Source organism: Haliaeetus leucocephalus, unplaced genomic scaffold (assembly GCF_000737465.1).
Source record: "Haliaeetus leucocephalus isolate CR32 unplaced genomic scaffold, Haliaeetus_leucocephalus-4.0 Scaffold228, whole genome shotgun sequence".
Taxonomy (NCBI): Eukaryota; Metazoa; Chordata; class Aves; order Accipitriformes; family Accipitridae; genus Haliaeetus; species Haliaeetus leucocephalus.
In genome coordinates, this window is record NW_010972664.1 from 24,409,919 (window position 1) to 24,422,922 (window position 13,004).

Here is a 13,004-nt window from a genome sequence, read left to right on the forward strand (position 1 = left end):
CTCAGTGCAGGCCTTTCAGTAACACAGAAGTGGAACAGCTTCATACACAGAGCACGATGATCTTGAATGCCACAACGAAATGTAAATTCTGAGAGTGCTGCCATTTTTTCCATATAGATTTGAAAAAGGATTAGACTAGCTTTTTGGTAGGATATGAGGTTTGCTCTTCCATGCTGTCTTTTAATGATATCCAGAGATTCAAATTTACATGTGATGTACAATCCTTAGGATGCTCGATACTCATGAATAGTTGCTAGCATGGCATATATGTGAACAGCTCATTGCATTGCCCTCTCTAGCATCTGCTGGTTTCAGGGAAGAGAAAGAATGGGTTTTTGTCCTGAATCCAAATCTATTGCTTAGCTGCACCCGTATGCATAAGAGCTGTGTAGCTGACTGCTGAGAAAGTGTGCCAAAGGCAGGATGGATTCAGGCTGCTTACCTTCACTTAGACTAGCTCCCAGGTAGATTCGTTGGCTGGAATCCCTGACCAAAGAGGATCCAGCGGTAGGGACAGCTCTACCTTTGTTTGCGTATTAAAGGTAAGTTCCTTGGTGTTGCTCACCATTTCTCACCGCACCCAGAGGTTTCATTCAGCTTAATAACAAGTGAATTGTCTGGGCCTAAGGAAGCTAGAAAAGCTTTCTTTTTAGATAGTCCCAGGTGCTGCATATATTCGTATTAGACAGATTCTTTCAGCTCTCCTTCAGTAGCATCAAGCAGCTTGTGCTCCCTCAACTAGCCCTAATATAGTGTTATCAAAGTATGCACTAAGATTACATCCTTGAATTTTAAAAAACAAACAAACAAAACAAAAAATAGGGACTGCAAGCCGTACCAGGAATCACTAAGTCATACTGTCATTGAGCCTTTCCTCAACATCATTTCCGGCATGGATGCAAAAATCTTAGCTTATGTGCTTGTCTTTGAATACTCTGGCTGAGCAGGGCTTGCTTTTGACATAAACATGCCATGGCTTAGTGAGGCAGGGGGTGCACAGACATGTAGCTCCTGGCTGAGGATTTCACTTGGCTGCCAAAGCAGCATAGGTGGGAACTTGCTTGCCTGATGTGCTCTTTGGCAGCACAATACAACTGACATACTGGTGCAGACCCAATTGTCTGGGAGGCTGTCCAACAAGAGACACCTAAAAGGCAGGTGCAAAGAACCTCATCAGGAATAATTACAAAACAGCTTGCCTTAAGGTGAAGTTTCTTCCCGTTTCCAGATAGTGAAAAGTTCATGTTGAGGCAGAAGAGCTATTGGTCTTTGCAATATATTCCTTCCAACTCTAAGTATGGATCTTCTGAGTTTTCATACAAATGCCTAATGCCCTGATGAAGCTCTGCGCATTGATACTGGTGCATTTAATTTACTCAGTCTTCTCATCCACTGCATATTATAGATATCATGTGGAGTAAATGTTGGCGATAACTTGTTAATCTCCCATTGCTTCTCTGGCAAAGAATATGGCTCTGTAAGACTTTTTTGCATTGTTTCTCACTCTTCTGGTAAAGTACAGATACCAGGTGCCTAGGTGAGCCCCACTCCTTTCCCTCATGATTCTCATCCCTACCTGTTGAGGGTGCCCATATACTGCAGGACATCCCAGATGACATCTGTGGAAACAGAATGTTGGATTTCTGCTTTCACATGACTGAGAAAAGTAAGATCAGGATATTTCTAATGCTTTTGCCATGACTGCCTTTCCTCCATGCTTCCAGAGTTGAGGGCTAACATGATGACAAATAACACAAGATGCATTGTGACGTGAGAGCCTTTGCATCCCAAATTATGGAAGAAGTTAAGTACTCTGAAAATAGGGAGCACCCTGGGAATAAAGAGAATAGAGAGACTTCTTACAGAAAACAGTTATCCTTTTGCACTCTGTCTGTGACCCCAAGCCTGTCCCTGTGCAGTTCTAGCCACAGCCAGGATATCTTGACACTTTACCACTTGGAACTATCATAGAGACATTTAAACCTTGCCTTAGAACAGGAGGCAGAGCTCTATGACATCCAATCACTACTTGCCTGCCTTAGTATAGCAAGTAAATCCCTTTCCTCCCACTGTGAAAACCACTTTGCCATAGACTTCATATGCAAAAGTAAATGTCCCACTGCCTGAACTACAACCAAACAATTCATTTCACTGCACCTGCCCATAAGGGGCTATTAAACCTCATTGTCATTGGTATGAAATTCAGACAAGGCTCCCATTTTGTCTCCCATTGCATGAAGACAGAGAAAGTTATTTTCTGTATGTAAGTTTCCAGTAGGCTGAAAAAAGGCCATAGGATTTGAACTAGATCACCAATTTCTCCACTAATCTTGACCACTGAAGACATGGAAAACATAGCCTGCCATGTTTCCCCAAATGGCCAGCAGAACTTCTAGAAGACACTCATATATGAATATGCTTTGTTGTCCTCAGGTGAATACATACGGAAGGTGCTAGAGACCACAGATTGCCTTCAACATCTTGTGCTCAACACACTTTCTGAAGAGGACATCACTTGTTCAGTCTCAGATGCTGTAGGTGGAGCTGACAGTCAGCAAACATGTAACTGGATTTGTATTACAAGTTTGTAGAAATCCTTTAAAAAGCAATAGACTCAAATTTTCTAGGGTTGGACTCTCTAGTCTGTTTGTGGGGGGTTTTTTTTAAATTATTTTCACACTCTTTGTACTGCTATCAATGTTTTATTCTTTTTTCCTTGTATTGTTTTTGTATTGACTTTTTTATATCTTGAAAAAATGCACTGCTATTCTCCCTCGTCAACTAAAAAAAAATAACAATAATGTTGCTCTAATGGTGTAATAAAGAGTCAACTGTGTTGGCTGTTCTAGTGCAACTATTCTGGAGCACCTCCTGTCATGTTATGGGACTCTTCAATACATATTAAATGTGGCTTCTCAGTCTTTAATTGCTGGGTTGACTGGGAGAATCCTTAAATCTGTACAGGAGTAGTATCTGCAGAAGTTGTGCTATTCTAACCTTGACAGCTGGAGAAATACAGTAAGTTCATGACTAGTTCACAGTGAGCCAACAGATGGGGACATATCGGAACAGCTAGGGTTATTTCCTCTCTAGACACAAAGAAGGTATCTTTTTATGTAATGTCTTCATTGGGCTCTTGCTTAACAAGGCCATTTCCATTTCCTTTCCCATGTGTTGGTGAGGTAGACAAGTGTATAGTTTATGAGTTTACCTCTCAAGCTCAGCTTCATGTTTTCATATTCCTGCCTAGGGATAGATACAGAGATACAGTCCTGAAGCTCTGCTCCTCCTTAAGCAGGTTCTAGTCTGTCTGAAGGGAGTCATAAGCTCTGCCATTCTGGTCATTCTCATGCATCTCTACCAGACAACATAGTTGATCCCAAGTACACTGTTATTCCTTTAAGGACTGAAGTGACTTGTGGGACTGATGCTCTTCCCTGATCACTCTTGACAAAAACTTGTGAAAGAGTATCACCTCCCTTGTTCCAAGTGTCTATTTAGAGTTGACTACTGTGGGTCTGCATTTTCTTCAGAAACAATATTCAGACACCTGGGCCCACTGATGTAGCTGGTTAGGGTGAGAAAAAGAGCAAGTATTTTTCAACAGCAAAGGGCTTCAGACTTTTTTGTCATGTTCTTCAATGTCTGTAAGAGGGTCAGAAGAAAACAAAACCCAAATTCTGGGTGCTCAGGATTTCAGAACATCACAACTTATGCCTTTCCTCTTAAGAATGGGCTTGTGAGGACCAGAACCTATTTGTTTCCCTCTCCACTTGCAGATCCAGGAGGATGGATTCTAGGAATCCTTATTGTTCCATTCTGTTGCAGTCCCATAAAAAGAGTTATGTAGCACCAAGGACTTGCTGTTCCTTGCGTCAGCACAAAGGATTAGCAAGTTTTCCTCCTGGATCATAGAGCAGACCCAGTAACTGCACATGAAATAGCATAGAATTTTGAGCCCTTTACTCTCAACCTCTTTACCAGGTGACATATCTTATTGCTTACCACATATTGTACACTAACTGGAACTTCAGTTCTGGACTGAGCTGGCATACCAAGTGATAGCCTAATGCTCATCTCCACCTGAGTAATAATCTCTCACACCATAATGGCATCCTTTGGGAAAAAAAATGGTCATTTTTTTGTTGCCTTTATTATGTCTTTGTAGCTTTGCTGGGCTCCCAGCCACAGATAAAGCCTGCTGATGGCTTTATAAAAATTGTCTGATACCTTTTGTTGGCAGAGAAGAGGCAACAGGTGCTTGTGATCCGTCCAAGCTATTATTCCATCTTCTCCCCATGTTACTATAACTTTCCCTCCCCCAACCCATTCCCGATGCATGATGTCAGCCACATTTAAATGCCACCAGTTATATAGCTCTGCTTTCAAATAATGACAAGGCTTTGTTTTTGTTCATGGAACGGGACATGTAATGTGCACTCTCTGGGTGCATTAAGTCTTCAAGTAGCATACTGACATCTCTTTTTCCTTACAGTGAAAATTCCTCTGAATTCCCCTGAACCTTTCCAGAGTTTGAGACTAGTGGAATAAGGATGGTGTAAACATCACACTTCAACTGGTTCAAGCTGATTCAAATGGACTCGCATGAGCTGGATGCTGTTTAGAATCTTCTTCTGGTGACCAACGAGGGTGATGCCAATACGCTGGATATCTCTGCAAGAGAATAGAGGATGTGGAAGTTGTTATAATGGGCTTCTTGTTCTGAACACTCCCAGTCCATTTCCCTGTAGATCCAAATAAATGTGTATGTGTATCTTTGTCTGAGAAACAGTTGACAAGGCTTCTGCTTTTGCTTGGCAAATATGTGTGGGTGGAGGGGGTGTTGGCAGAACCTGGTAGGTCATGATACAAAAAGAAGCATTGGAAATGGGCCATGAAAATGATCAGAGGGCTGGAACACCTCTTTTATGAAGAAAGGCTGAAGGAGTTGGGGTTGTTCAGCCTCAAGAAAAGGCTCCAGAGAGAACTTCTTGCAGTCTTTCAATATACAAAGGGGCTTACAAGAAAGATGGAGAGAGACTTTTACCAGGGTCTGTAGTGACAGGACTAGGGGCAACACTTTTAAACTGAAAGAAGGTAGGTTTAGATTGGATATAAGGAAGAATTTGTTATGATGAGGGTGGTGAGACACTAGAACAGGTTGCCAGGAGAAGTTGTGGATGCCCCATCCCTGGAAGCGTTCAAAGTTAGGTTGGACAGGCCTTTGAGCAACCTGATCTAGTGAAAGATGTCTCTGCTCATGGCAGGAGGGTTGGACTGGATGATCTTTAAAGGTCCCTTCCAACCCACACCATTCTATGATTCTAAGAATGTTCCTTTTCCTGGCTCCTGTCTTCTACATAACACTTCAGCCCAGTATATTGTATGGCTGGTTCTACACACCTCCTTAAAAGTGGTTACTACCTGTGGCAGCTGTCATGAATATTCTGATGTAACAGTCTCTCTGCAATACTGACAATATGTTTTGTAGTGTACATGGGATCAGTATTGGTGCTTATAGAAACAGATTACAAATGTATATTGCTATGGAGGGTGTCCAGAGGCCCTAATAAGATGTAAGAAACAGTAGCTACTTTGCTCTGGCTTCTCTCTCCTTTTTCATGTGTATGTATTCTCCATATAGCCCTTACTAAATACTTCTCAGGCTGCTTTCACTTTCTGCATGGAAAACTCAGTGTCTGGTATCTTCTGCTCTCTACCCCTCTACTTACTCCAGAGTCATGCGTGATATGACATCAAATGTAATCAGACCAGCCTGGTCAAAATTCTCCTTGTAACGACCCATCTTGATAGCATCCAACCACTCATGGGCATTGCTGAGTGAAGGGAAATCTGGAGGACAGTTGCTCAGGAGAGGCTGAGATGGTCTGCAAAAGAGGCAGGTTCTAAAAACCCAAGTTATCAACATCAGCTGACCACACCAGTAAGATAAGAGTTATGAGAGGGAGAGAATGCAACCTCTGAAGAGCACCGAATGGAGAACAATATTTGTTATCCATGCCCTGATTCCTAAAGTCCCACCCTCATGACCTGTTTCTAGACTACTCATGTTCCCTTTTCCACCTTAAAACAATCAACCTAACCCAAGAAATTGATCCTTCCTTCCCATTTTATACTCTCTCAGGCACATTCTCTTCTTGTTGCCCGAGAACTTTCCACACTTTCTGGGTCTAGACCTATTAGATGGGCAAAGAGTTGCAGTGAGGAGGTTTTTGAGGCAGAGATGAGACATTATACCTTTTTACCTCTGTGACTAGCTCTCCCTCTCCTAGATGCACTCCTTGGATCAGAAAGTAACCTATGTGACAATGAATGCATTGTTTCAGGTACAACACCCATCAGATAAAAGCATAGCAGTAAAAGGCCAAAGAAATAACTGTTTATACACAGCATTTGCTATTTTCCCCATCATCTGAATCTGTCCCAAAGCTGTAACTCTCTTTATGTGCTGTTTTTAGGAAACTGGGCTTGACTAAGCACTTTTTCCCTCCCCCAGCTGTGGAGTACATTCCACTGAGACAAGGTTTATAACCACAGGGGAAAAACCCTCCAGGCCAGCAGGATGTAATTCCACCATCAGCCCAACAGCCATCTAATCTTGGTGCCATTTAGCCCCCAGAGACTTCTCCTTTGCCAACCTCCTGCCTCTGGTTCCATCAGGTTGCAAAATGTGGTTGGGAAAATATGGGATGCAAGCTGCAGTTCTAATTAGTAGAACTAGTCTGTAATCTGTAGCTAAGGCTACCGATTTCCTTCCCTCCATAAACTAAGGTCTTCTCTTCCTTCATCACCTCTTGCGATCACACAGTATTCTGTGATCACAGAATATCTTGTGTAACTGCACCCAGATTTGTCCCTGCCTTCATTCCCCAAGATCCCTCACCAGTTCATCCTCAGTGCACCTCATCAAGAGATTTGTCTCCCCTCAGATTCAGCACTCACAACTCCTCATCACCCATTAAGTCAATCAGGACATACAGTTCTTCCAACCCTCTCCCTAATTTTTTTTTCCCTTCCTAATTGTTTCCAGTCTCAGATGAGAGGGTTGGAAAAAATACTATATAGCCTGATTTACTGCTTTCTTTTCCTCATGATGCCTACTGAGAAACAAGCCCTATTATTTTGCATTAAATCCTCATCTCACCTGCTGCTCCCAGTGCCAGTGGCTTTGAGGGCAGATGGCTTGCGGATCATTTTATCTAGGGCACTGACTATTTGTTCAAATTTGGGTCTCTGGACCCGCTCCTTCTGCCAGCAGTCAAGCATCAGCAAGTGCAAAACAGTTGGGCAGTCTGGGGGTGGTGGCAGGCGATAGTCCTGGTCAATGGCATTAATTACCTGCAGGAAAAGAAGAACAAAGCTTTATTACAGCTGGGAAAATAAAAGACAAACAAGCTTCAATCACTTGGTGGTGTATGACTTTCTTCTACTTGAATAGGAAGAGAGGCAGATGTACATTCTCACCACTTCTAAAACTTACATCCTGATTGGACATGTCCCAGTAAGGCCTCTCACCATAGGACATCACCTCCCACATGACAATGCCATAGCTCCAGACATCACTGGAGGAGGTGAACTTGCGATACTGGACAGCTTCAGGGGCAGTCCAACGGATGGGGATTTTGCAGCCCTAGAAAGCAGTCAGAGAGCAACCAGAATGTTAGTGAGATAAGGACTATTTGTGAAAATGACATCACTGAACTGATCAGATGCTGGTAGCATGACACAACTCTGAGCATGGGGTACTAGTCCAGTTGATACTGTCTTGTAGACATTGTTGGTTTAAATTCAAGCTACGTTCAAGGTTTCCACCTTGTTCTATTGACAAATATAGATGAAAAAACAGAATCATGCCTCCTTCCTGCTACAAATCCCATGACATAACAGATTTTAACTTTTATAGCTCTTCTTTGCAGCTTTTGAGAGGTGGCAGATAATAAAGTCCTCCTGAAAGTCACAATCATTTGGAAATCTAAAGCCATTTAAACAATCCCAACCTGCAACATTAAGGACAGATACACTGAGTGGCTAGCATTAACTCCTTCTTTTTTCCATCTTGACCTCTCTGACTGTACATATGACCTGCCAGATGAAATATTATTTAGGTGCTGGTTTTTCAAAACACATACATCTAAAACTTGTTTCACTTTTCAGTGACTGAATTCTTCTTCACCATCTGCATACCAAATGGTAGGTTCAACCCACCTGTTATACTCCCACCCATTTTGTAGTATGTATAACAGGTGTCAGACCTTCATAGGCAATAAATTAATTTGATGGTTGGTTGTAAGCCCATAAATATACTTATGCCCATTATCTTTTCTGTAGGAGAAAAACAACTCTCAAAGGGTGGTAGTACAGGACTTCAATCTCTCCTTCAGTCCTTTGTACTTCTTGTAAGAAGCTAATGTAAGGGGAAAGACAACTTCTACATCAGGTTATGAGGTTTGTCCTATTCACCATCATTCCACAAAGAACAGCACTGAGTCTCCATTTCACATGGCAGAGTGGATCAGATATTCAGTTATTTTGGGGTTTTGCTGGTTTGGAATAGACAGCCCACAAGATAGAACGCTCTACCCCACTGGTCTCTCTGGTCTCAAGATGGATGAAAAAGGGTAAACCAAATAAAGGAGGAACACAGGAAAAAATGATAGCTGGCAGCACTGCAGTAACTCACTCGATAGAGGTAACTCACCAGAGCTCCAGTATAGGTGGGATTTGAAGCATCATCCTCCAGAAAGCGGGACAAACCAAAGTCTGACACCTTGCACACAAGGTTACTGTTGACTAAGATGTTACGTGCTGCCAGGTCACGATGCACATAGTTCATGTCTGAAAGGTAGCGCATGCCAGCCGCAATCCCCCGTAGCATGCCCACCAGCTGTAACACACTGAACTGTCCCTCCTTCTGCTGCAAGTGAGGAGGCAAACATAGGCTTTTATGACCAGAGAACATGAAGCCAACAGGGAAGACTAACAAAGAGCAAGGTAACAAGGCGGATTTATGAAGTTAGAGAACATACATCTTAACTTCAGCCAAAATCTGAAGGTTCAGGGACAGCAAATAAGAAAGGAGGGTGGGCTTAAAGCAATGAATCTCAAATTAAGTCAGACACTGGTGATCTTTTTCTGAAGACAAGTCCAATCTTGCGGCCATAGCCTCCTTTAGCATATTCCGCCTAGTCTCATTAACTACTAAGATGGCTAAATGAAAGGGAGCAGACAAATCTGCTCTTACTGTTTTAAGATCTTTACAATGGGTTCTATCCAATTCTACACAATGGGTTCATGTGCTCTTCAAAATATACCTGCCAAAGCATTTGTGGTTGAATTAGCATATGACTCAGTAAAAAAAAAGTAGTGAAGCATCTATACTACAAAAATGCCTGTATTTATGTTTCATTACTAGAAAAAACACTGGAAACTCTGAGTCCAAAAATAACTACAAGTTTCATTACTTCATTACAATGTTGAAACTTGAAAACATTCAGCGGAATAAAGTCTGAAAAGCATTATTAGAAAAGCAAACTTTGGAGCATGCACATAAGGAACTGGAAGGCTGTGTACAAAGATAAACAATTTAGTACTGTTTACCATTAATTATTTGAGCTGGAGAAGTCTAAGATAATGAAGAAATTTTATCGGATGGGTGAGCTTTTGGAGTATTTTCACCATGTTGGCCCAAAACCACTTATTCTGGTAATTTGCTATTATTTCTATTGCACCCGAAGAGGGCAACTGAGGACTTATAGAGACAGGAGTGAAGAGGAAGGACAGGCAAAATTATCAGATCTGAGACTGGCACACAGCAAGATGAAGAGGTAACAGTTGTGGAGACTCTAGTTGTGGTACCCTGAGGAAGGAATCCAGTGATCCATTCTCCATGAACTCTGTGACAATCATGACTGGTCGGCTCTTGGTGACCACACCCTCCAGATGGATGACATTGGGATGCTCAAATTGCCCCATGATGCTGGCCTCGCTCAGGAACTCCCGTCGCTGTTCATCTGTGTAACCTGACTTCAGGGTCTTAATAGCTACTGTGTATTCACGCTTCCCTGGGTGTTTTAGGCGCCCAAAGCATACCTCTCCAAACTCTCCTGTCAGGGAGGGAAGAAACACACCTCAAGTAAGGAAACACAGCAAGGAATTTTGGTCAGGTGCACTAAAACCTTCTGTTGGGGAAGACTCCAGGTACTGCTTGGAAATAGGGTTACTAGGACTATTTGGATTAAGGTAAAGTTCTTGATGATGGCTCAGGTTGGAGACTAAATCCTCCGGGTTCAACTGAGGAGCTCTGAGTCTTCAAAGGGTGTTTTAAACTTGGTTTGGAGCCAGCATCTAAGGGTAAGTAGCTTAAGATGAATTTTGGTAAAAATGAAGGTTAGCTATCCTGAGACACTTGAGGTATCATGGTTGGGTCCGTTTGAGGCCAGTAATGTGCCAGGTCTCAAGGTGAACAAGAAGGCACTTCAAAATCTGCAGATTCTCACACTACCTGATCCAATGACCTCCTCAATCTTGATGAAGGACACATCAATCTCCTTGGCAAATTCTCGAATAGCTTCATTGGGATCTTCATAGGTTGAAGGATCAATGTAATACTTCACTCCAAGTCCTGCAGTGGAGGAGACAGCCCAAAACATCACCAGAATCAAACCCTGAGAGACATGGGTGTTAATGAGTCCTGAAAAGAGACAGGCCCTTGCCATCTGTTGCTCAAGAACTCTTACCTCGTGCACTGATATACTGCTGGAGGCGGTCTGTGTATGGAGTCTCTCGCCTTTTACTGCAGGACATAAAGGAAAGGAAAGTCAAAACACACACAAGAGTCTCTCATAGGATGTTGGGGTAGGCTTCTCAATGCAAGACTCAGAGAATCCTTGAATTTAGGGATAGAAGATGGGTGTTAAGATCCTGCCCATCTCTTAGTAACTAGTGCATGCTTGTTTTCTATGTGGTAGTTTTTACACCACTGTTTGCATCCCCACTTTAGATATGACAAATGATAAGGCCTCCAGCACTATCCTGAAAAAAAAACATTAGAGTCTAACATTACTGCCTTGGAAGTTTTTTTGCTATTCAGGCTAAAACTGCATTTTAATTTCATTTAATTACAACAAATCATTCTTTCAATACTAATCTAAGCCATCTCCTGTGATGCCTTTTAAGTTCTTCAAAAACATTCTAAGAGCCATTTACTCTAATGCTTACTTTGTGTAAATTTCCCCCAAATGTTAATTCTTCTTTCTTTTTCCTCCTGGCTCTTTAACAGCACTTACTTTGACTATTCTTTTCGTAAGTATGGTACCCAAAACCAACCACACAGAGCCAGAAAGACAGAAATCTGTTCCATTATGAGATTTTTTGCATGTGCAGATCAAAACTGGTATAGTCTTCATTATTGTAATATTTATTGCATATAGGCATCTAATCTCTAGTAAGCATAGATCCTTCTCAGCATAGGCATTTCTCAGATTTCATTCTCCTCTTAAATGTGTGTGATTCAAGCAATTTTTTTCCCACATGATCGAGTTGTGTTTCATCCTATTCTTGGTTTGCTCTAAAGATATTTTCCATTTTCAAGTTACTGCCTTTGTTCCCAATAGTTTTCATTTTTTTTTTCCAAAAGTGTACACTTCATGCTAGTTTACAATCTTTTCTAAATCATATTAATTAGACTAGATTGTAAATCAAACCCTGTAGCATCCTGTAGTATCCCTGCTGTATGCATGGATTTGTGTCAACTCATGTGCTTTGCTGTTTCAGCACAAGACCATCTAGCTGCTGATTCAATTAACATCTGATGACAAGATTATCATGAAACCCTACGTTACTTTTCTTTACTAACATAACTAATTCTGTCATTCTAACAGGTAACTTTGTGTATTATTCTTACTTGTCAGGCTTATGTCTTCAAATTCTGCTAAGATTGCAAAAGCACAAAGCGTTCTACCTTCAAAATCTGTTCCGTTGTGGAAAGAAACTGTCTTTACTGGGGGCCTATACGTAAGAGCTCTAACTCTGCTGTTGTATCTGAAAGTCAGGTCTACATTCACAATTTTTTTTTAGGTTATCTGATATACCAATGGTTTTCCATTATTAAAAAAACCCAACAATTAGCTAAAATAGGTGTTTCACATTGCATATTGCCTGGAAAATGTGTACCAACAATTTACAAAACCGAGTTAAAATTATAGCATTTGACTCTACATATATTCAACCTTTTAAAGAACTACTCACTTCATGTGGTGTTCCTCATTTCCTACCTCTTCAAACTTACTTTTCTTATCAAGGACAAATTTAAAGTAGAAATTTAGTATCTCCACTTTTTCCAAACAACTGTCTATTTGCACATGATCCTTCAAGTATCAATGAATCTATTTTTTATGATACTTCTTTATGCAGATACATTTACAGAAACCCATTAATGTCTTTCCCCAACACAGTTTTGGTAATATTAATTTATTCTGGCTTTGGTTTATTTTTTTTAGAAAAATATATGCTTTATTGAGTTGTGCACATAATATCACATTTCCAGCTGTAACAAGAAATTATATTTTTAACAGTTCGAAGCTACAAAAGGAGGCAACAGTGCATATATAACAATACTTGATAATTCTTTTCTTTCCAGAAAGAAAAATATTAGAAGAGACTATACACAGAAGGAGAAAACAAATGTAGAAAAGGGAAGAGAACAAAAAAGAAATAACTAAAACTACTTGTCACTTTCTAAAGTTAAGTAGTTTATACATTTTTTAGGTCAGCAGAAAAAGCTAAAAAGTCCCTCCTGTGCAGAGGCAGAGTAGAGCAAAGACACAGAAATCCATTACTGACAATCATCTAGGGGATTAAGTTCAAACCTCAGTAAATTCAAGGAGCTGGTAATGACTTTTTCTTTTCTTCAAATAACAAAACCCCCATTGTTTACTTTTGTACCTCTACAAAAGTAGTGACCCTTACTTTTCTCTCTTTCTCTT

General features: G+C 41.0%; 1 protein-coding gene across 1 annotated transcript in view; it reads right to left on the bottom strand.

Moving 5' to 3' along the window:
• Positions 1–3,941: 3,941 nt before the first annotated feature.
• EPHB6 (EPH receptor B6) overlaps positions 3,942–13,004 on the bottom strand; it is a 58,207-nt gene continuing 49,144 nt past the window's right edge. Inside the window, exons 9-16 of the mRNA XM_010567624.1 lie at positions 10,758–10,813; positions 10,523–10,642; positions 9,877–10,124; positions 8,720–8,935; positions 7,502–7,651; positions 7,166–7,359; positions 5,733–5,888; positions 3,942–4,674 (exon numbers count right to left, since the gene is read on the bottom strand). Coding sequence (XP_010565926.1) covers positions 4,566–4,674; positions 5,733–5,888; positions 7,166–7,359; positions 7,502–7,651; positions 8,720–8,935; positions 9,877–10,124; positions 10,523–10,642; positions 10,758–10,813 — 1,249 coding nt within the window. The 3' untranslated portion in view covers positions 3,942–4,565. The remainder of the gene's footprint in view (positions 4,675–5,732; positions 5,889–7,165; positions 7,360–7,501; positions 7,652–8,719; positions 8,936–9,876; positions 10,125–10,522; positions 10,643–10,757; positions 10,814–13,004) is intronic.